The sequence below is a fragment of the Mytilus californianus genome, unplaced genomic scaffold (assembly GCF_021869535.1).
Source record: "Mytilus californianus isolate M0D057914Y unplaced genomic scaffold, xbMytCali1.0.p SCAF_2, whole genome shotgun sequence".
Lineage (NCBI taxonomy): Eukaryota > Metazoa > Mollusca > Bivalvia > Mytilida > Mytilidae > Mytilus > Mytilus californianus.
This window is the reverse complement of record NW_026262668.1, coordinates 84,790,720-84,813,813: the sequence shown is the minus strand read 5'-3', so window position 1 is coordinate 84,813,813 and position 23,094 is coordinate 84,790,720. Positions and strand designations below refer to the sequence as shown.

At 30.4% G+C, this 23,094-nt stretch overlaps 1 protein-coding gene across 11 annotated transcripts in view; it reads left to right on the top strand.

The window, feature by feature from the left end:
- Nucleotides 1-23,094, top strand: part of LOC127730323 (LIM and SH3 domain protein 1-like) — a 47,164-nt gene that overhangs the window by 12,087 nt on the left and 11,983 nt on the right. For 3 of the 11 annotated variants that reach the window (XM_052238690.1, XM_052238694.1, XM_052238689.1), the window contains exons 2-11: nucleotides 3,433-3,527; nucleotides 5,484-5,568; nucleotides 7,348-7,452; nucleotides 10,630-10,734; nucleotides 11,387-11,491; nucleotides 13,828-14,002; nucleotides 16,310-16,366; nucleotides 16,960-17,022; nucleotides 17,317-17,379; nucleotides 21,765-21,896. In XM_052238690.1, the coding sequence (XP_052094650.1) occupies nucleotides 3,433-3,527; nucleotides 5,484-5,568; nucleotides 7,348-7,452; nucleotides 10,630-10,734; nucleotides 11,387-11,491; nucleotides 13,828-14,002; nucleotides 16,310-16,366; nucleotides 16,960-17,022; nucleotides 17,317-17,379; nucleotides 21,765-21,896 (985 nt within the window). Of the gene's footprint in view, nucleotides 1-3,432; nucleotides 3,528-5,483; nucleotides 5,569-7,347; nucleotides 7,453-10,629; nucleotides 10,735-11,386; nucleotides 11,492-13,827; nucleotides 14,003-16,309; nucleotides 16,367-16,959; nucleotides 17,023-17,316; nucleotides 17,380-21,764; nucleotides 21,897-22,796; nucleotides 22,854-23,094 lie in introns of all 11 variants that reach the window. The other 8 variants (XM_052238688.1, XM_052238698.1, XM_052238693.1 and 5 more) reach the window with 7 other exon arrangements.

The window sequence follows — 23,094 nt, the reverse complement described above, 5'->3', positions numbered from 1 at the left end:
CAAATTTTTGTGGTCATTTTCCAAATCGCTAGTTTTTAATCAGTTACATGTATTCATATGCATTTTGTTTTTGGTTCCTAATGAGTCCTTTTCTTGATACAAACCACTCTCCTAAATTTTTTTTCCTTATTCTCTAATACAGACTGGCCATGATGTAAATATGTTTTTGGTATCTAAATTTCATACTTGTGAAAACCTACATAACTTTCATTGAATATGATTAAGTCATTCCTAAGTGTCTACATGTTGTGCTGTGCGTATGTACACCTACATGTAATTACTGATTTACATATATAATGTATATATCAGCATCAGACAGAAAGTCATAATATCATTGATAATTGGTTTGATTGGTTTCTTAGTGTTATTAGGAAAACTTGTATTTGAAGTAGTATATACATGTATATTTATTTCTAGGCATCTAGAGAAATGATTTTTTCAACTGTAAAAGTTTTCTTTTTGAATTGTTTTTAATTTAAAGCTTGATTGTATGTCATAATATTTTCACCAGACATTTATGGTACTGGCCAGTATAAATCCAAATCAACCAACCAGCCAGTTCTAGCAATTGTTTTCTTTTTAAAGTTGTGATTGGCACATGAACATTAGGTTAGCTTCTTCCATATGAACCTACATGAAGGTCTGACAAAACCTTACAAAACATCATAGCAGTGCACTCTGGTGGTAGTCCATATATGGTGTCCTTGAAGAAAAAGGTTTTATTAGATTTCTGATTGATAATTATTAATGAATTTATATTATTCACCAGATTTATTAATACTGTTCTTCTTGTTGAATGAATGAAAACCTCAAGAGATAAAATATACATATTAATGTAAACATGGTGTACATTGAAAATCACCATAAAACACAAACATTTGACATGGGAGTTGACAAATGAAATGCTTATCTATGTTATATACCTATTTACAAATGCTACAAAAAAATCCTAAACTCACACTGAATTCACCTGTAAGTTTTCTCAGGTGTGACACACACCTTAAGGTTATGTTTGTAATACTGGTATGAAGGGACCCTGTGGATAAATGTTATAAGATAAAATGATCATTAAGACTTGTAGATCTACACCTTAACCAGATAAACCTGGATCATAACATGTATGTTTGCTTATGGGTGTCATTTTACCCATCAACATGTTTTTGATAAGGGCATAAAGATATACTTCACTGCATCTATTACTTAACTTGAACCAGTAGAATATATGATCATGGTTGACCAAATGGTACTCTAGATATTTTTGCTTTGTTATGCTGGATTGCTGACTCACGTATTACCCCTAATCCCATGTTCTTACTACACATTAATTGTAGCTTTTGCTGGAGAAGGAGAATCTTCATTTATGTTCACCCAAATGTGTTGTACATGTACTATGAACTTACTGATTACCTATTCTTTGCTCATTGGAACAGATGCTTTGATAAAAGGAAGAGGGTGGGTGTGCAAAATTGTTCAATGTTATGCCATAGGTCCAAATGAATGTAGCTTATGTTGCATTTTTTTATGTTCTTAATTTGATAAAATAAATATAGCAAATTCACAAATTCACAATATAATTTATTAATGCACATATAATTTGCCAGATCATATGTACTATGCATTTATACATTCTTGCTGTTTGTTACTTTTGTTAAATACCCCTTGGTTTAAAACATGAAATAAACCATTATATATTTTTATGAGAGAGATTTTTGTACTTACACTATATGTTACCTTGAAGATGGTTATCAGTACATTTATACACTTTTGTATATTGAGATGTTCCCCCTATGTGAGATAAGTAGCATTGGAATGTTATTTCTATCAATAGAAGTATTAACCACCTGATCTGATTTGATGAACAGATATATTCAGGGTTTATACCAACTGCATTATCAAAGAGTTATATTAGAAATAATATAATTAACTAAATATTTATTTCCAGTATGAGTACATTTATAGATATACTGATATGTATGTAAAATATACTTGAACTTCCAAACAGTACATGCTTTATTCAAGAAATATAAATAATTATGTTCAAATATGCAAGAAGTATAAAATTTTGTAGCAGTATTTTATTTTTTTTGAATGAAGGGAGAAACAAAAAATTTAAAAAGAAAGTTTTCCTTTATAAAATAGAAATATATAAATATCAAACCAATCAATACATGTGGTCAAAAGAACAAAAAAAAAAACTTAAAAATAGATCAGTGGAAACATGTGTCCATATATCTTCAAGGATTAACATGCATATATACATGTTTCCTAATCTTTGCAATTACTAAAACTTGTGACTATTTTGCTTGTGAATTTTTAATGACTTTTTTGTGACTATTTCCATTTACCTTTTCTACTTCATTTGTCATGTTTGTACATTGTATTTCTAGAATAAATACATTTGTATTTGAACACTGTTATAATTTGTTTACTTCTTAAAAAACAATAATTATTCCCCCGCCGTAGCGGAGGGGGCATTAAGTTTTACCCTTGTCCGTCTGTACATACGTACGTACGAATGTACGTACCTCCCATAATTGGTTTCTGTTCTCTAACTTTAGTTTTCCTCAACTATATGTTATGAAACTAATACACAATGCTTATTATCACAAAACACAGATCAAGCTTGAATTTTGGTGGCATCATTTTTACCGTTCAAGAGTTAAGCCCCTTTACAAATGGAAAAATTGCTGAATTTTTCGTTTCCGTTCTCTAACTTTTGTATTGCCTCAACCAAATGTTATGAAACTTATACACAATGCTTATTACTACAAAACACAGATCAAGTTTGAATTTGGTGGCGTCACTCTTACCGTTCTAGAGTTATGCCCCTTTACAAATGGAAAAATTGCTGAATTTTTCGTTTCCGTTCTCGAACTTTTGTATTGCCTCAACCAAATGTTATGAAACTTATACACAATGCTTATTACTACAAAACACAGATCAAGTATGAATTTGGTGGCGTCACTCTTACCGTTCTAGAGTTATGCCCCTTTACAAATGGAAAAATTGTTGAATTTTTCGTTTCCGTTCTCGAACTTTTGTATTGCCTCAACCAAATGTTATGAAACTTATACACAATGCTTATTACCACAAAACACAGATCAAGTTTGAATTTTGGTGGCGTCACCTTTACCGTTCTAGAGTTATGCCCCTTTACAAATGGAAAAATTGCTGAATTTTCGTTTCTGTTCTCTAACTTAAGTTTGCCTCAACCAAATGTCATGAAACTTATACACAATGTTTATTACCACAAAACTCAGATTAAGTACACATTTGGGTAGTGTACATGTCACTTTTACAGTTCTTGAGTTGTGTATATCCCTTTATAACATTATATGCAAGCGGGGGCATCATCTGTGTCCCATGGACACATTCCCCATTTATTTTTTTTATCGTTTAGGTTTTTAATGAAATATAATTTTATATTTTCAGATATGGCACAAAGGATGTTTCAAATGTCAGTCGTGCAACATGACATTAAATATGAAAAACTACAAGGGTTACGACAAACTTCCATACTGCAATGCGTAAGTATTTTTGGGATATTAAGGCTTGCTTAGGTTTAGTTTTTCTTCAAATTATATATCAAGAGTAAAGACAGGTGACAGTTATATAGTGATCATTGTGTTTCTATATTTCTTTTGACCAGTCCTTATTATAAGAATGAATCTGTATTTAAACTAATTGCACCCGATGATCCTTCTTTTAAAATTTTACATGTTGGCCTTTTTGCTTCTCCCAGCAAAGGCAAAGGAAGGCTCTTTTTCCACAAGTAAAGGGCTATTACACGTATTTGGAAAGCGTGTTTTATAGCTATCTGAATTTTTTTCAATCTTTTTTGGGTGGTTTTCAAGGTCTAAAACTTGTTTTATATTTGTTTAAGAGGTGGACTCATACATGTACATATATATCTCTAATCTGCAACCCCTCTTAGATTAATTGTTTCGAAATCAACAAAACTTTCACAATGGACTGCTGGATATTCAATCTCCTTTGTTGATGTTACAGATGTCTTTTTAGAAAATGTAAAAATGTATACATAAATAAATTCAGTTAGTCAGCATGCATTTATGATTGTGAACATTAAACAATGAACAAAAATGTGAGATTAAATGTTATGATTGCAGGAACTGCTGCATTCAAAAATAGTGCTATCAAAATTTAGAGTTTTTATACGACCGCAAATTTTTTTGCGGTCGTATATTGGTATGACATGGGCGTCATCGACGTCCGGCGTCGTCGTTGTTGTCGTCGTCCGAAGACACATTGGTTTTCGCACTCTAACTTTAGTTTTAGTGAATGGATCTCTATGAAATTTTACCATAAGGATCAATACCACAAAAGGAAGGTTGGGATTGATTTTGGGGGTTATGGTACCAACAGTTAAGGAATTAAGGGCCAAAAATAAGCTTTTTTGTAACTTCAAGACATAACTTGTGTGTTAGTGTATGGATCTCTCTGACATTGTACCATAAGGTTCCATATCACAAAGGGAATGCTGGGATTGATTTTGGGGGTAATTGCCTCCAAATTTTAGGAATATGGGACCAAAAAAGGGGCAAAAAACAAGCATTTTTCTAGTTTCATGACAATAACTTGTATGTAAGTGTATGGATCTTTATGAAATTGTTCTACAAGGTTCCATATCACAAAGGGAAAGCTGGAATTGAGTTTGGGGGTAATTGCCCAAAACATTTTGGAATAAGGGGCCAAAAAGGGGCCAAAAATAAGCATTTTTCTAGTTTCCAGGCTATAAATTGTTTTCAAGTGTATGGATCTCTCTGAAATTGTACTGCAAGGTACCATACAATTGCCCTAAATGTTTATGAATTTTGGGCCAAAAAGGGGCCAGAAAACAAGCATTTTTCTAGTTTCCAGACAATAACTTGTGTTCAAGTGTATGGATCTCTCTGAAATTGTACTGCAAGGTACCATACCACAAAGGGAAGGCTGGGATTGAGTTTGGTTTGATGAATCATAAGGGGGACCACAAAATTTAGGGGGTGGATTTTTTTTTCCCCTTTTTTACTTTTAAAATTTTCCATTTTAAATTGGTTATTTTTGATTTATATATAAAAGCAAATAATAATGATATGGTTTGAATAGGTAAATTAAAATTTTTTAAGTTCTTAGACCACATGCATCCTGTGTCAGAAACCTATGCTGTGTCAAACATTTAATTACTATCCAAATTCAGTGCTGTATCAAGCTTGAATGTTGTGTCCATACTTGCCCCAACTGTTCAGGGTTCCACCTCTGCGTTCGTATCAAGCTGCGCCCAGCGTAGCATTTTATTGTATTTGACACCACAGAAAATTTATCAGATGTTAATGGAGTGGTTTTAAAAGGTAAAAACAAGTCTCAACAGTAAATAAAATCTTACCAGAGCATTAAGATTGAACTAGACTCAAAATAATACAGAAAAGATTTTGAAAGGAAAACTTTATTGTATTGATGTTTATCTATAAAATTGATATTTTCAGACATTATCCAACCACAAAACACACACAAGTAGCTGATACACCAGAGAACAGACGAATAAAAGATAATACCAAAATACAAAGTAATGTAAGTTGTCTCCCTTACCTGAATAGTACAAGATATTTATAAATTGTACAATATAGACGCTTCTGTCATACATGTAACAATGTGTTAGTCCATATCTTACCCAATTGTAAAGAAACTTGCATTAGTGCTATCAGCTTTTTGACAGTAAATTTTTGAAAGAGATAATCAAGATTATGTTTGTTTTAGTGTAGAAATCAAGTGCTGTACCAACTACTTTAGATACTTGGACAGATATACATGTTAATCTTGAAAGCTTTAGAATTTATTGGACTACATCAATTTTCTGTTGTATTTTACAATCGTACCACTTAGTTTTACCCCCTATTGTTTGTCCATATTAAACATTTATTTGTGTAGGCAGTATTTATCTGTGCACCAATTGAATATCAGTTTCTTGTCTTATAATAAGAGATCAATCTCATTTTAAAAATACATTTTTGATTTTTATGCCTCATCCGCTAGGCATTAAGGTTTACCATTGTCCATCTGTACATAGGTCTCTAAATTGGTTTCCATTCTCTAACTTTAGTTTGCCTCAGTCACATGTTATAAAACTTATACACAATGCTTTTTACCCCCAAACACAGATCATGATTAAATTTGGGCTCCTCTTCTTTTATTTTTGATAAAGTCCTTTAGATATTAAAATTACATTTATAACACCATATTAAGACATTCACTCATATATGTATATATATATATATATATATATATACAAGTCTAAATATATATATTGATAATATTCTACCTACATAACCAGTTCTTTAACAGAAAATTTAAGGCATCCATAATTTTTATCTCTGTGCAATATCTTTGAAATTTTTATGTGTTTGCAGTTAGTTTTTTTTTTTTCAAACAAATGCATACTTTTTAATTGCAGGTTCTAAACATTTGTATGTGTCAAGGGTACATGTCTAATATAATTTCTACTAAAGGGCTTTTCCATTTCACCATTTTAGAATATAACTCATTCTTGGCAATATTAGAAAGGGTTCACCAAAATGTTGTGTCAGATTGGTTAAAAACCTTCTAAACAATTGAAATTCAGCCAATGATGTGACATTATATTAATTTTTGGGTACTCACAATGAAAAAACCCTTAGTAATTTGGATTTTGAAATTGTGTGTAATGTTCAAATAAAATAGCACAAAGCCATTGTTGTCCCCAACATCTTTTGAAACTTGATGAAATGGATGTGTAAATTAAAAGGTTAACATTATAGGTGAATCATGTCTTCACAATTGTGTATCCAGACTGCATATCATTTAGGTTTCTTTCAAAAACTAAAGTAAGCCTTGACATATATGTCATGTTTGTTGTCCCTGTTTTATTATTTCAAAAATATACTAATTTTAGGTGCTCATTGAATAAATGAAGTTTACCTATTTTTTTTTTATGAAATTCTGAAATTTAGATAGAAAAGTTGAACTTCCATTCCTTCTTAGATATTAACCATAAAATTTAGTGCAGTAAGAACTACTTTGTTGATCTGAACCAACTAAAGTAGAACTTATCAGTTATTGCTTATAATGGACTGAAATATCCTGTGTCCACAAAATTCTATCCACTAATCTATGTAGCCCCAGTCACATTTTCTAGACTCATTTACTACCTCTAACATACAACACTTTTTTCTTGGTTGATTTTACATTTTTTTTGTGCCTTTGTTTTAGTTTGATTATACTATGATTTGTTATTTGATTAAGGCTGTATTTAGTTTAATGCTAAAGTAACACAGTTTTGTTTTGCTTTCTTCTCTTTATACTAACTGTATTTAGGTACAATATCACAGTGATTTTGAGAAAGCCAAAGGTTCCTACACTCAAGTCTCTGATCGACTAGACTTAAAACAGCACCAACGCAACACTGAAAATATTAGTATGGTATTGAAGCATTATTATGGCATGAACTGAATTAGGCAGTTGATGTGAAAACTGATACAAGAATGTGTTTGAATATTCTCTAATCAAATTTTGCAGTTGCTTCTTTGGTTTCATTACTTTCATAAAAATGTGTATTTTGAATGATGGTATAACTTACAATTAATCAGCTATGATTGTTTTCAATGTGTGTAATGATTATGTGTTTAATGATTGTTGTGATTTAACATGATTGTTGTGATTTTAACTAGTAACCTATTTTTGGACTAACAAATCTACAAGAAACATCCATTAACAATCTTGTCTCCTATTTTATCATACTGTGGATTCAGTTTTATTTGTGGGATACCAATTTCTGTGTATTTCCTGTGTAAACTGAATCACAAATTTAAATGGTCAACAAAGTACAAATTTTCTATAGGCTTGATCACAGACTTTGGCAAAACCATGAAATTAAAGATAAAAACACATTTTTTTCTCATTTCCCAAACCTTAGTTACCATGAAAATAAATGAAACAACAGTATATCAAAATGGCTAGCTTCATCATTGTACATTAATGTACATTTAGATTACTGTAAATTCAGAAATTATTGCGAGGTTTTTATTAATGCGAATAATGCGACTAGGTGAGTATCGCAATAATAAAAACTCGCATTTTGATAACTGAAACATAGATCTGTATGTAGATTTTTCTAAAATCGCAATAATTAAAATCGCATTCTTGTGCATTTTTGAAAATTCGCAAAAATAAATGCACGCAATAATTTCTGAATTTACAGTATTAGAACTTTTTGTGTACCTTCCTCAATAAATTGAATATTAGAATTAACATTTAAGTTTGGAGAAGTATATAAGAATATGTTCCCAGATTCCTGTGCAATCTGAGTGCCTGTTGTGGACTAAGAGGCCATGGAATGGCATAGAGCTTCCTTCATTAGTTCTTTTTTTGTAGAAATCAGTATATATATGTCACCTTTCAAAACTTGCCTTCAAAAATGTTTTTCTATCAATCATATCAAACACTCATGCCATTATAGTTTATGGTATTTTAACTAAGAAAAAATGAGTTTATTGTAATCTGGCCATTTGGGTCTTTGACCCATTCATTTAGTAATATGTAAATAGATGCAAACATAGATTTTTTATTGCTTCAAGTTTAATTGTTTGAATAAACCTAAGGTATTCTAAGAAGCACATATATACATCTCCACTTGTATGCCCCACCTACAATAGTAGAGGGGCATTATGTTTTTCGGTCTGTTCGTTCGTTCATCCATCCATATGTCTGTCCGTCCGTCTGTCCCGCTTCAGGTTAAAGTTTTTGGTCAAGGTAGTTTTTGATGAAGTTGAAGTCCAATCAACTTGAAACTTAGTACACATGTTCCCTATGATATGATCTTTCTAATTTAAATGCAAAATTAGAGTTTTGACCCCAATTTCACGGTCCACTGAACATAGAAAATGATAGTGCGAGTGGGGCATCTGTGTACTATGGACACATTCTTGTTTATTATATGTCTGTTGTAAACTTATATTTTACATGTTGAAATACAAAAATGTTTTCTGTTCCAATCATCAAAACCATTTTTTCTCATCTTTAATTATTCCTCATCTTTTAGGTATTTAACATTGTTAAAGGACGATTAACTTTGGTTATAAAATAACATTCCTTTAAAATTCTTAGTGGAAGATGACAGCAAAGGAGGGGGAAAAATTCAAGTTACGAAAGGAATGATTATAAAGTCTGTGAGATGAAAAAAGGGATTTTTATTCCAACTTATTTTTTGGAATGATTAGTTTAGATGTCATATAATATATCTTTATGAAGAGATAAGTGGATTGGATATTTATATGAAATATCTCATAGAGTTAATGCATGTTAGTCATGTAAAATTAAACCACAAGCTATGGTGAATTGTTTTCCCAGGATAAGGCATGGAGTATTGTATGAAAATTCAGTCTGAATCACTTCATTGTGTCTATATAAAAGTTAAAGATTATATCTTACTGTGAAAGTTTCTCATTTTTTCTATGAAATACTTGACCCCAAAACAGTAAACTTAAAAAAGTAGTACATTTGAGATGAGGGGTAACTTCCTGAAGATAAAGCTGTCACAAATATACATGCTTCATAACATGTAACTATCAATAAAAAAAATAAAAGTCAGGTGTTTGGATACATGTCAAATAACAGGGAAAGGAATGTTCTATCATACAACTCAATGCTTAAGTAAAAGTTTGTTGTTTTCATAAAGGTTGTATTTTTTTTAGTTTGGGATATAAGGATTTTGGTCATATTCCCTTTTTCTGTGTTTCTACAATAAATATAACTAGTATTCTTTAATTTTTCCTTTTTGTAGTGCTATAGCTTTAACTTTTCTTGTAGCATTAGTATGATTTAATGTAAATAGACTATTAAAAAAAAATGGTCACTGAATTTGCTAAAACAATATTGATTTGAAATACTGATGCTAAAAATGAATGATTAGTATAATATACATCATGATATAAGGCATGATTATAATTATTGGCATTGTTAGATGAGAATAGAAAATATTTAAAATTAATATCCTCTCCATTATTGTATGTAATGTAATCCCTCATGGCAGCAATAATATTAGCTTGATTTCTGTATATATCATAAGTTCATGGTGAGATTGTAATAATATGTACTAGAAAAATCTCTAGTGCTGTAAACTGAAAATGTAATATTATGTATTGTCTTCAGGAGAAATACTGCATGTGTTTGTAGACTGAGACATAACCTTAATAGTTACTGCATATCTAGGAAATAATTAGTCTAAGTGGAAATCTGATACATTATATATTAGTTGTGTAATTTAGAAGTAGACAGTCAGTCCATGTGTATGTAGACTTCTGTTGTAGGGAAGCTCATCATTTGCATCATTGTTTGAAGTGGAATAAGAGAAATTAACATTAAACTGGTCAAATTGACAATGAATTTTGTTTTGGTTTTTTGGGATCAAATGGATGTGCATGAACAAAGCAATTTTCTCACTCAATGAATATTAAAGACAATTAGTTATCATACTTCAGAGATACCACTTAAGATTCAATATAAAAATCTGAACATTTTATAGTTACATGAATACCATTTTCCTTTTTTTACATTTTGCTTACTTATTTTTTCTGAAATGATTATTTTCTTATGTGCTAGATAGCATATCATAAGGATTTTGAAGAAGGAAAAGGGAGGTACATACAAATTGAAGATCCTGTTGAGATGAGACAGCATTTGAAAAACCAGGAAAACATTAGCTTGGTAAATCTTACCAGTCTCCTATAGGCCAGCAACAACAATACTTTCTTTTGGGTTGCAAGTACATTTATGAAATTTAAATTTAGAAAATGCATTTTACAATAAATTAATTTGTAGAGGAGTATGCTATATATATTGGAAAATATTTGTTATACAATGTTATTAGTTTATTTATACATATTTTTCATATGATTATACTTGTAAAAAAATCTTTTTTGTTAAACTTATAAACCACAAAATCTTATAACTGAAGGAGAATAGCTAAATAGATTTGTTTTATTTTTTTGTCAGTCTCCAGTTAATACTTTTAAGTGATTTACTCTTAAAACAAAATACATGCATCTATGGATGGAGTGTTATTAGATGAATTGATTTGCAGTATATATTTGTAATTATAAATGCATACAAAATGATGAGTTATGTGTACTATGTAGTTGCTAGTTGACATAGATAAGTAAACATAATATTTAGGCTATATATTCTAACTTGTAAATAATAATGTTTTCTACTATTGAATTTTCAACAGCTTGTTATTACCAATTAACTTAATGCATATGATCAGTTTTCTTACTTTGAATACATCTAGTGACTACATGGATTTGTAACTACAGCAACTGAAGTTTTAATAAAATTGCTTTTTACTAATTGCCTATAGATTAAATATCATGAAGAATTTGAGAGGTCCAAAGGAGCTATAATGCAAGTTCCAGACACAGTGGAAATGCAACGACATAAGAAAAATGTTGAAAATTTCAGTTTGGTAATGATGCATGGTGTGGCAGCCCATGCACAATAATGAACTGTTGTATAACTGTGGCATGGGCTTCTCTAAGAGTTATTTCCCTTGACATGGAAATTATTTGGCATGGATTTATTGAAAGAAACCTTTTCATATTGTCATAATAATTGGTGGTCTATATAAGATTATGATAACACTAGGTTGATTTTTTTTCAAGAAATCCATGCCTTGTCATATTTGTAAACAATGTAATGATATTGTTGACTGAATTATCCATTTGCAAGAATGATTTCCCCTTGTTCCTATCAGTAGAATTTGCAAGACCTTTCTACTTTTCATGTTAAACATTTTTGATGTCTAATCAGACAATCCCTGTATTAACATGATATATATTGTTTACGGCATGTCTTTATTTCAAAGAATTTGGATTCTCTTTAATATTTATTGAATTCTCAATTTTAAACTTAATGAAGCAAAGTTATAAATTGCAGAAGGGTACAAAATACTTGATTGGGCAATTATACAAGTGTTTAACTCAATGTTACAGACCTTATAATAACTTTCAAGATGCAGAACAGCAATATGTACAGAACTATTCTCATGCTGTTAAATAACTTCCTTGTCTTAAGATTATTTATCCCATACTTATTGTCTGTATTGAAAGTATGGTTTTCATCTGTTTGTTTGTCTCCCCAGTTAAGCTTTGTTTGAAAGCCTGGTCATGGCAAACATAAGTTTTGTTGTACTCTATGTTAAGGTTAATCAACTTTATAGGAATGATATTATGTCAGTGATGCTTGAGATTTATTTGTTAATTGCCAATAATACATGTTTATTATAAGGGGTAAATGACAGTGGACACCTTTATTATAATGATTAATATTCAAAAAGAAATTTAGCCATTTTGACCCAGCATTTTTTTTCATGAATAATTTGGTTGCATTATTTAATAAAATGCACATATTTACATCTACAAATCATACAATTCATTAGAAAAATGTGTAAATTTAGATGTAGAATTCATATGGGTGACAATATTAAATAATGCTAATGCTCAATGTCTGTATTGTTCATAAGAACATCTTGGTAGATATATTATGTATGAAAATACAGTTTTCATCATTTTTGCAATTTTAATGAGCATAGGGATGTGAAGATGAAACAAAGTAATTTTTGATAAGTAGTTATGAAACATACAGTCAAAGAGTCTAATATGAGCATGTATTTTCAGTGCACTTCATATAACAGTTGATATTTTTATATGACCGAAAAAAAATTTTGCTGTCATACATTGGTTTGACGTTGGTGTCGACGTCATCCTCCAAAGACACATTGGTTTTCGCACAATAACTTTAGTTTAAGTGAATGGATCTCTATGAAATTTTACCATAAGGTTCAATACCACAAAAGGAAGGTTGGGATTGATTTTGGGGGTTATGGTAAAAACAGTTAAGGAATAAGGGGCCAAAAATAAGCATTTTTGTAACTTCCAGATAATAACTTGTGTTTAAGTGTATTGATCTCTCTGAAATTATACCACAAGTTTCCATACCACAAAGGGATGGTTAGGATTTGCTTTGGGGGGTTATGGCTCAAACCGTCTAGGAATTAGGGGCAAAAAAGGGGGAAAAACAAGGGTTTCCTGGTTAATGGACAATTTAAAAGCAGTGTAAGGGAGGTAATCCAAAAACAAAATTGTACAATGTTGTACAATGTTAGATTACCTCCCTTACACTGCTTTTAAATTATCTATTTAAGACTGTTATGATGTATTTAAATTGGTAATTATGGTTGCAAACTCCATTGGAAATTTGAATTGAGATTATGACCATATCTTTAGGGAAAGAATTTTTTTTTGGAAAAAGGGGGGGGGGGGGAGGGAGGGGGGTAAAAAAGGGGTGGGGGGTCAATACGCAACAGAATAGTGTATTTCACAAAAGCAAAAAAAAAGGGGGGGTAAATTTTTTTTTTGTGGGAGGGGGAGGGGGGGGGGGGGGGGCAATTTGCAACAGCATAGTGTATTGCACAAAGGCAAAAAATTGAATATAAATTCAAATCATATAACCAATTCTAAGTTCTTTGACTACAGTTATTTGGTGTCAGAAACCTATTATGTGTCAAATATTTAATTACAATCCAAATTCAGACCTGTATCAAGCGCGAATATTGTGTCCATTTTCGCCCCAACTGTTCAGGGTTGGACCTCTGCGGTTGTATCCAGCTGCGCTCAGCGAAGCATTTTATTCAAGCTGAAATAAATTTTAGGTACTTGTTTAAAAGTAGAACTGACATGATTACTATGACATGATAATTTTAGGAAAAGGAATTAATAGATAAAACTATGTGTGTAATTTCAGGTTAAATATCATGAAGATTTCGAGAGACAAAAAGGAAAGAAGATGACAGTTGTTGATGACCCTGAGACTCAGCGTGTTAGACAGAATACACAGAACTTCAGTCAGGTGGCATACTCTGGACATAGGGATCAACTTAGAGACATGGAGTACAAAAGACCAGCTGAGCAAGTCAATGGTAACTTTTTATATAATCTATATTGTGTCATTATGGTATAAGTCTATTTTATTGGCATGTATATGCTCATCGGTTTTTATTATTTTGGTTTTGATAATAACTGCATTGAATATTTTGGAAAATGCTTTTACCAATTGTTTTTAATACTATACAGAATGTGTATGATTTTAAAATGTAACAACACATTATTTTTAGTTAAGCAATTATTTTGTTAGCATTTAGTTATAACAGTTTAAGTTTTATGCATGGGAATGAAAAAAAAGTAATTGAATGCGTATATGCTATTTACATGGAGTCATATTGGATTAAAAAAAAAACCAATTTTATTGGTAACATGCCTTATTGTTCGATTCCTTATGACAACATTTTCATCATGACATGTATAACTCCCATCTTTATACTTGGAATATCAATGACAGTTTATTGTCTTTTTCAAAAGTTTTTTGTTTGCATTTACAATGTTGGGGGACTAATGGGATACCCTCAAATTCAATATATACCAGCCAACTTAAGTTTTTTTCCCCATAGAAAATTTCCGAGATACAATCATAACTTGGTGCAATGATTCATCTAGGGGACTACCATTAAAACATTATTTTGACCTGTATTTCTCTCTTTGACCTAGGTTAAGCTTTATGTCTTAGGTCAATTCTCAGATATCAAGTACTTAATACATATAACTTAATGGAATGATTATAATACATCTAGTAGAGTATACTAGCCATTCAGCAAAAGTAGGTCACTGTTACCTTCATTTCTTACAATAGTATCGTAGGTTAAGTTTGATGTACAAGTTAAGCTCTCTGACACCAAATGACCTACAGATATATCTAAATGTAAGAAAATGTCATTTTTGTTTCGCCTGCAACAAAAGTCACAGTATGCGAGACATAGGTATTACTATCTGGCGGCAGCGTCTCAAAATACTACTGCAACAGTTTGTCATTGCAATTCCTCTGAAACCACACAACAGAATTTCATGAAACTTTGCAGATAATAAGGACATACTATGTTGATGTGCATATATACAGGAAATTATGATTCAATTTTTTTTCTAGGAGTTAAGCCCCTTTGAACTTATTGGCCTCAATATACTACTGCAACAGTTTGTCATCGCAACTCCTCTGAAACCACACAACAGAATTTAATGAAACTTTGTAGATAATAAGGACATACTATGTAGATGTGCATATCGACAGGAAATTATGATTCAATATTTTTTCTAGGAGTTGTGCCCCTTTGAACTTATTGGCCTCAATATACTACTGCAACAGTTTGTCATCGCAACTCCTCTGAAACCACACTACAAAATTTCATGAAACTTTGTAGTTAATGAGGACATAATACTGTAAATTCAGAAATTATTGCGAGGTTTTTATTAATGCGAATAATGCGACTGGGTGAGTATCGCAATAATAAGAACTCGCATTCTTATATCTTTTACATATATCTGTATGCAGATTTTCCTGACATCGCAATAATTAATTTCGCATTTATGTCCATTTTTCAAAAATCGCAATAATAAATGCACGCAATAATTTCTGAATTTACAGTATGTAAATGTGCATATCCATTAGAAAATTTTTATCAGTTGACTTTTGTAGAGTTACGAGTCTTTGAACTTAGGAATCTGTGGGGGCGTGGGGTATGTGAGCGTGCTCACAAAGGTTCTTTAATTTTACTGAAAGTAATTCACTGACCTCCTGTTCATGTCATGCTTCAGTGACTTAAGTTAACTTATGACCTGCATTCCAGCAGCCTTTTTTATATTTACTGTAGTTTTACTTCTATAACAGTTTGATGAATAAATGAGGTTAAAGAAACAATTGACTGATCAAGTTGAACTGTGCAACTGTGGAAAAGCTATGTATACCATCAATGATATCGAAAACAAATGCACATAAAGTTCTTTGACTTGGTTGGCAAATATCTTTTACACCTTACAAGTCATGAGTTATCAGGTGACAGGACTGAGAAATATTGATTACATGTAAGTCTTCAATTTAAAATAAATCTCATACATACGATTTGAAATTTTTCATTAAATGGTTTTATACTATCTATAATTTTTGGTAAGGTTGGAATATTATATGTATGAGATAAATTTGTAAGTTATTAAGGAAGTAGTATGAATGTTTCTTTTTCATGTTAACTCTTGCAATTCATGATACTTGTCATCATGAACAAATATCGAAAGTTAGAAGAAGAAACAAATACTGCTTTATAATTTCTAACATGTTCAGTTTTGTTTTTCACAAAACAGCAAATAATGCATGCTATTTTTCACATTACTTTCATTGATTTTAGTTCGTAGAAGTTCTCACCCATCTAGTCCACCACAATCACCAGGATTTCAAAATGAAGGTATTGACCAATCAAAATATATCTAACATATATTGTCTCTTTCTGATTTAAACTTCAACCAATCATATTACCCCTGTACTTTTTTTGTGTATAATTTTGAAATTTAAAAAACTATGCTGATGAATGTAGGTTTAAATTGAGAATAAATGAATGAATTTTCTACATACAGCAAGTAAAAAAAAAGAATGGTAAGAATACACAGAAGGAAATCTAAGCCGTCTGTTGAATATTTTTTTGAATTCAGTAAAAGAAATATTTGATGCAAATATTCTTAGTTATCTGATGGTTGGAATTAAATTTAAGTGTATGCAACATGCTCCAAATGTTCTTGAAGTAAATATTTCTGTAATTTATTATTGTATGAAAGGTCTATAGATGTTTTTATGACAAGTAGTACTTTTTGTAGAAATAAATATTTAACCTAAATCAATTATTATGTTATCATTGCACAAGTTTAAGAGCAGGAAAAAAATGCATTGTACAGTTTTGAAGAACGGTAAAAAAAGAATACTTACTTTAAAATGAAACCTTTAAAAGATTTTTTTCAATCTCATTTTGTTGTGTTTTCCATTTATTTTACTCGTTCATTATAGTTAAGCAGCGTATCAGTGCCACAAGCCCTCCTCGCTCACCAGGATATAGGGACCAGCAAGAAGGTATCCACCAGTCAACATTTCTATTATTTTTTTGTTTTTTGAATAACTTTTTTCCTTAATTTTGTTATAAAAAAAACCTCCTAAAATGTAACATGAACACAATGTTGTAATCTCATGCTGAATTGCTTAAATTACATGTGTAAAAATGAATAAAATATCAAGTCACATCCTTGAGATAAATATTGAAATGTTGAATAAATTTTTGAAAGATTTGATTTTGAAATAAATTTCATTCTGCCGTGGCTTTGGTCATGCTACAACATAAAATTGACATGAATCTTCCTTGGTTTATAGTTAGGCGTACTAGTGCAACCAGTCCCCCACAATCACCAGGATATAATAGGGACTATCAAGAAGGTATCTCATTCAATTTCCTTTAATTATTATTAACACTGATAAAATCTTGAAAAAAATTTAACCCCCCAAAAAATTATTAAAATATTAATTATCATAATGTTGATAAAATGTTACAAGCACTTCCTCATCAACTTAATGATTATAATGTATGTATCAAGATTTTATTGTATTTTACTAATCTGAAAATATATATTGGTCAGAGATAGGTAATGGCTCACTAATATAATGCACAATTATACAACTGTAATGCTTTACTTTTACTAAAAAATTATATTGCATGAATAACAAAGAATGCTGCAGATATTATATAAGAATGGTTAACCCGAGGATAGAAACTAGTATGGCTTTATTGCATTTCATTTAGAAGGTGGCTGACAGGATATGAAGGATGAATCTGCAGGAAACTTTTAGTCATACTGATAGTGTTAAATGTGAACTCTGAAATGGGAGTTCCATTCTGTCTGTACATGGAACCAATAGATTAATGTATTAGTTTCAGTCTGCACATGTGAGATTCTTTTTTTAAAAGAAAAAAAAAACAACGGATCATAGACTGTATGTGGTGCAGTTATCACGCACATAATATTTCCATTACTTACTGTGGATTCATTTATTTTTGTGGGGTCCAATTCTCTTGGATACTTGATCTCGTGGTATTACAAATATATAAACATTATGTATGTTCCTGTACCAAGTCAGGAGACTGTAATTCAGTGGTTTTCATTGCTGTGTAACATATTTGTTTTTCGTTCATTATTTTGTACATGAATCAGGCCTTTAGTTTTTTTTGTTTGAATTGTTTTACATTTGTCATTTCTGGGCCTTATATAGCTTACTATGCAGTATGGGCTTTGCTGATTATTGAAGGCCATACGGCCTTTAGTTGTTTTTTTCTGTGTCATTTGGTCTCTTGTGGAGAGGCTATGATTATTATATGACTAAAATATTTCTCTTTTTTCATTGGCTAAAAGCATATGAAGTCTTCTATGATAAAACATTATATTCACCACAGGAAAAATCATGTGAGGTTAATATAAGATTTGGAACAGCTAACATGTACCTAAATATAGATATTCCATGACAACGTCAATGACGTTGATTTTTGACACTGATTTATGACGCCATGCAAATTCATGATTTTTCTTTCCTTCTTGTTTTTGGTTTATTTTTTTCTGCTTTTCTTGTTTTTGATGTACTTTTTTTTAGAAATTTTTGTTGAATATTTCAACTTATGAAAGTTAGCAACTACCAAAGCAGATGATATATTTAGTATAAAAACAAGGAGCAGTTTGAAAAGTATCATGAGCAAATACTGATCAATACTAGAAAATTGGAGAAAGATAAAAAGGTCATATAAAAAAACAATTGTTGACTTTTGATTTCAGTTGATACAATGATTTATCAACCCCCCAGATATGACATTCACACTCGGCCATTGGTCTCTGTGAATATCATATCACTGGTGTTGATAAATCATTGTATTAATCTCATCAAAAGTCAAAAATTGTATTATGAATTTGGACATCAAATGAAAATCACCTACTGCCACAGAATAACTGATTAAGTCATAGGGCTTTTGAAGAAGTCTGCTTTTAATTTGATAGTTGAGTCAACACAAATTAAAAAATAAAGACTGTCTTGGTAAATTGTAAAAGCATATTTTTCAACAAAGTTTGCAAACCATTTATGCTCCTTTTCAGGTTACTGGAAATAGAATTGTAAGGCAATAAAATATTTGTTAATTTCTGTTTATATTTGCCTTTTGTATGTATGAATACATCCTTTAAAAAGCCATTTTATACAGAAACAGCTGAATGTAATTTCTTCAAGGTTAGATCATAGTGGTTGATACACAGGTTTTGATACTTCAAGGATAAAACTCTGTGGTTGTCAGATAAAGAATATATAAAAAAAATGATCTGTAGAAACAAAATGATTTGTGCATTAGTATCTAAGATACTCTAATACTTGTTGCATTTCAATCTACATAAGATGAAGAAGATCTGGAAAAATTGGCGGTTCATGAAAACAATGAAGTTTTATATTTTTTTTCCCCCTTTCTCCTATATACATTATAGTTTGGCAAGACATTTTTGTTATATATATGTAGTTATATGATAATACTAGAACTTGCTTCTTGAAAATCTTTTTCAGTTACATTTTGTATAAGCCCTGAAAGACCTTATACAGTATTTTGAATAACTAACGAGAGAAGTTTTTCACAGGCTTTTGCCATACAGGTTGTTTTATTTAAATATAGGAATTTACAAGAACCTTTTGGATTTCCCATGTAGTTGGATTTTTGTATCGTTGATGTATATTCCATATCATTTTACCAACATCACCAACAGCAAAAGCAGGTCTAGTAACTGCTCGACTCCATCTATCCATCTGTTTGTTCGAAAGACTTTGGGTAGAAAACCTGGGTTAAAGTTTTCTTGTCTTCTATGAAATCGAATGATTTTATATTTGGTTTGCAGTGTGATAATGTTGAGTTATAGTGTGTTAGCTATTTTAACATCTGACATGCAACCACTTTCTGTTTGCTGATAGTTTGAAATTTTACAACACTCATTGTGCACAAAGAAAATTTTCATCCAATGGCTTCAATGATTTTAGGGAAGGATCACTTATGCCTCAGTATTACCTCAATCAATTGTATGCAGTGACACAGGTCTAGACAAGGTATTTCTCTTGTGTGAATTTTTAATCACCAGCGAAAACAAGATAATTTGGGCGAATAACCAAAAAATGGCTATCAAAGCGATGGAATTTGTACAGGCCATAGACACTTACAATGGAAAACTGGGTTGAATCAGGTTTAACAGCAAGCCAAACCTCTCAAATGTATTACTGTTAACAAAAGTTTTAGGTTAATCAACACCTCTTAGTACTGATTGAATATCAGAAAAAATTAAATTGAAATTGTATCTTTATTTTAATAAAATGGTTTGACAATTTTATTCATAAAATCAAATAACTTTAATTTGTAAAAGGTACATTACTTTGGTATAAAGGATTTTAAGAAAATGTCCTTTCCAAAGACTTGTTATTTTAAACCGTTATGAATTAAAAAATAAGTATATCTTTACATGAAAGGGAACAAAAAAATTCTGCACAAGGTATACCCCTTTCCTCCTCTATCTTATCTTGTAAATGATAAATTTCATGTCAGTAATAATTTTTTTATCTTCATGTTAACATCACCAGCATGATATATACAGCTAGGCAGATTGCCATTTCATATTTATATTTTTGGCAAAGGAAAAGCTTTTTTATTACTAATAATCAGATATACTGTGTATTATAGTCAAACCTATATTTCAATATACATTTGTATGTGTATATATATTGTATTATATTCTTGTATCATCAATTTATTGATTGACACTTGATGTGAAGCAAGTAAAGATCAATCAATCAATCAATCAATTAATGATATATTGTTTAACCTGGTTATGGTATTTCATCTCATCATATATTTAGTTACAAATGCTTTCAACAATTATAAGTCTTGAAACATCAGGTATACTAGCTATCAGTAATTTTAAAATTATTTCTAATGTATTAAAGCAATCATGCAAATGTGAAAATATGTCAAATTATGTATTTAATACATGATTTGATCTAAAAATTGATTTTAAGTTTCTATACTTTTGTTTAAATTGACTTGTTATTATAGATTCATTGTAAGTCATTTAAAAAAGAATTTTATATAGTGGTTATTTGGATTCAGACACTCTATCTGTAGTGTTAAGTAGTAGATAATTAAAAACGTGTTTAGAAACAGGAAAGAACTTCCCATAGTGGATATCCTGATTATAAATAATTAATTGCATAAAAAGAGAAACGTTTACATTTTCTTTTGTTGTCTGATCTAATTCATGAACTATTTATGTACAATACAAACCAGTGATTAACCATGCTCAAAGTTTCTCTGTCTCTATTACTTAAAAAAGAATGACTCTCTCTCTCATTTCTATAAAAGAAAACAGAATTATCAGAAAGTTATTTTGAATATTTGAGTGACAACTTGAAATGAGAGGCCTGTATTGAAATAATTTTAGTTGACCTAGCTGAGTTCGTTTTAAGTACTGCCATTCACAAATTCAACAAAGAACCATAGCAACATTATCTAGAATTGAAACCTATTTCCTAGAAATTATGACATTCAACATTGTATTGAGCATAATCTGTATTTAGGCATATTTTAATCTATAATCTGGTACACATTTTATTCTGAATATATGAAGGATATATTTTAGTCTAGACTTTCTGTCACATATTTTATTCTGTCTCACTTATTTTAATTACCTCTAAAGCTGCAGTATTTCTATAGTTGTAAAACTCAAATTAAAAGTAGTAGTATTTTTCTATTTTAACAGATGTTCGTGTGCGCCCAAATCCAGGAAGTATTCATAACTATGACCCAGTTAGAGACCAACAACAAAACCAAGGAACACCATACTCGTCAAGAAACTCTGGAGCTGTAGTTTATGATTCTAACACTGGAAGAGGTGGGTTATTGGACGGTTATATATGAACCTTTTATTCTGGCAAAAATAAGAAAATGTTTTGATAATAAACTAAGTATGGTGGATATCTTAACAGAATAGGGTTACACAAAATGAAGTGTAAATATTCTAAAATTTTAATATGAAGACTTCAAATTATTTAAGGAATGACTGTAATTTTTTTTCTTTCTATGAAGAAATAACATAAAAAATGTAGTGTACACTGAATATTATTTAAATGTGTGCACCACATTTTTTGTGTTATTCCTTATAATTTAATTCTAAATTTCATTTTTAATGAGTAAATCATGAAAAAACTTTGATGATGTCACAGTCACATGACAAAATTATGTCTATGAGCTGATAGACAAAAAACTTTCAAAAGATGAGTTTATACATCCAAAATTAAATTATTTGAAAATATCAGTCATTGAATCTTATCAATGTTGCAAGAAATGAAATAAAATACAAATTTTTTTGTCACATCTTTTAATATTGCCTGATTAATATAAACTTTATAAGGACAAATTATGGCCAAAAAAAATGGACTATTGCTTAATCAATACCAATAAGGATTACTTTTTCCCCTAACCATTGACTGTTTGAAAGTGTTGTTTTCTTATCATATATTTTACTTTTGATAAATCTTCATGCCTATCTCTGAAAGATCTGCATTTATAATTGAAAAAATTATATGACAGTTATATGTTGCACACCACTTGCAATCCTATTCTGACATTTGTGAAACATACTTGGAGTAAATATTTCCCTTTGCCAAAAGAAGAACAAAGGGATGATATAGATTAAATATTATTTGTGTTGTCAGATGCTAGTGTTTATTGTCAAAGATCAAAGGGAAACAACTCAATTTTTCTACTACAAATTGATTTGATATTTATACAGGATTAGATAATAATTTTAATGCCAAGGTACGGCCATTCTATCAACATCATGATAATAGTGAGTAAAGTTAGAATGCTGTTAAAATTTAAAGACAGTTCTAGGACTATGATCTAAGCACTGTAGTTTGACAGTTTTTGGATCATAGTCTTTGACACTGTGTAGTTCGACAGTTTGAAAGTTATTTGCATTCCTCGTTTTTGTTTATTGTTTATTGATAGATAGAATGATAACTTGTTTGACATGTTTGAATTTTCTGTTTGAAAACAATTCTGAATAACCAGTAGTATTCCTGTTTTAC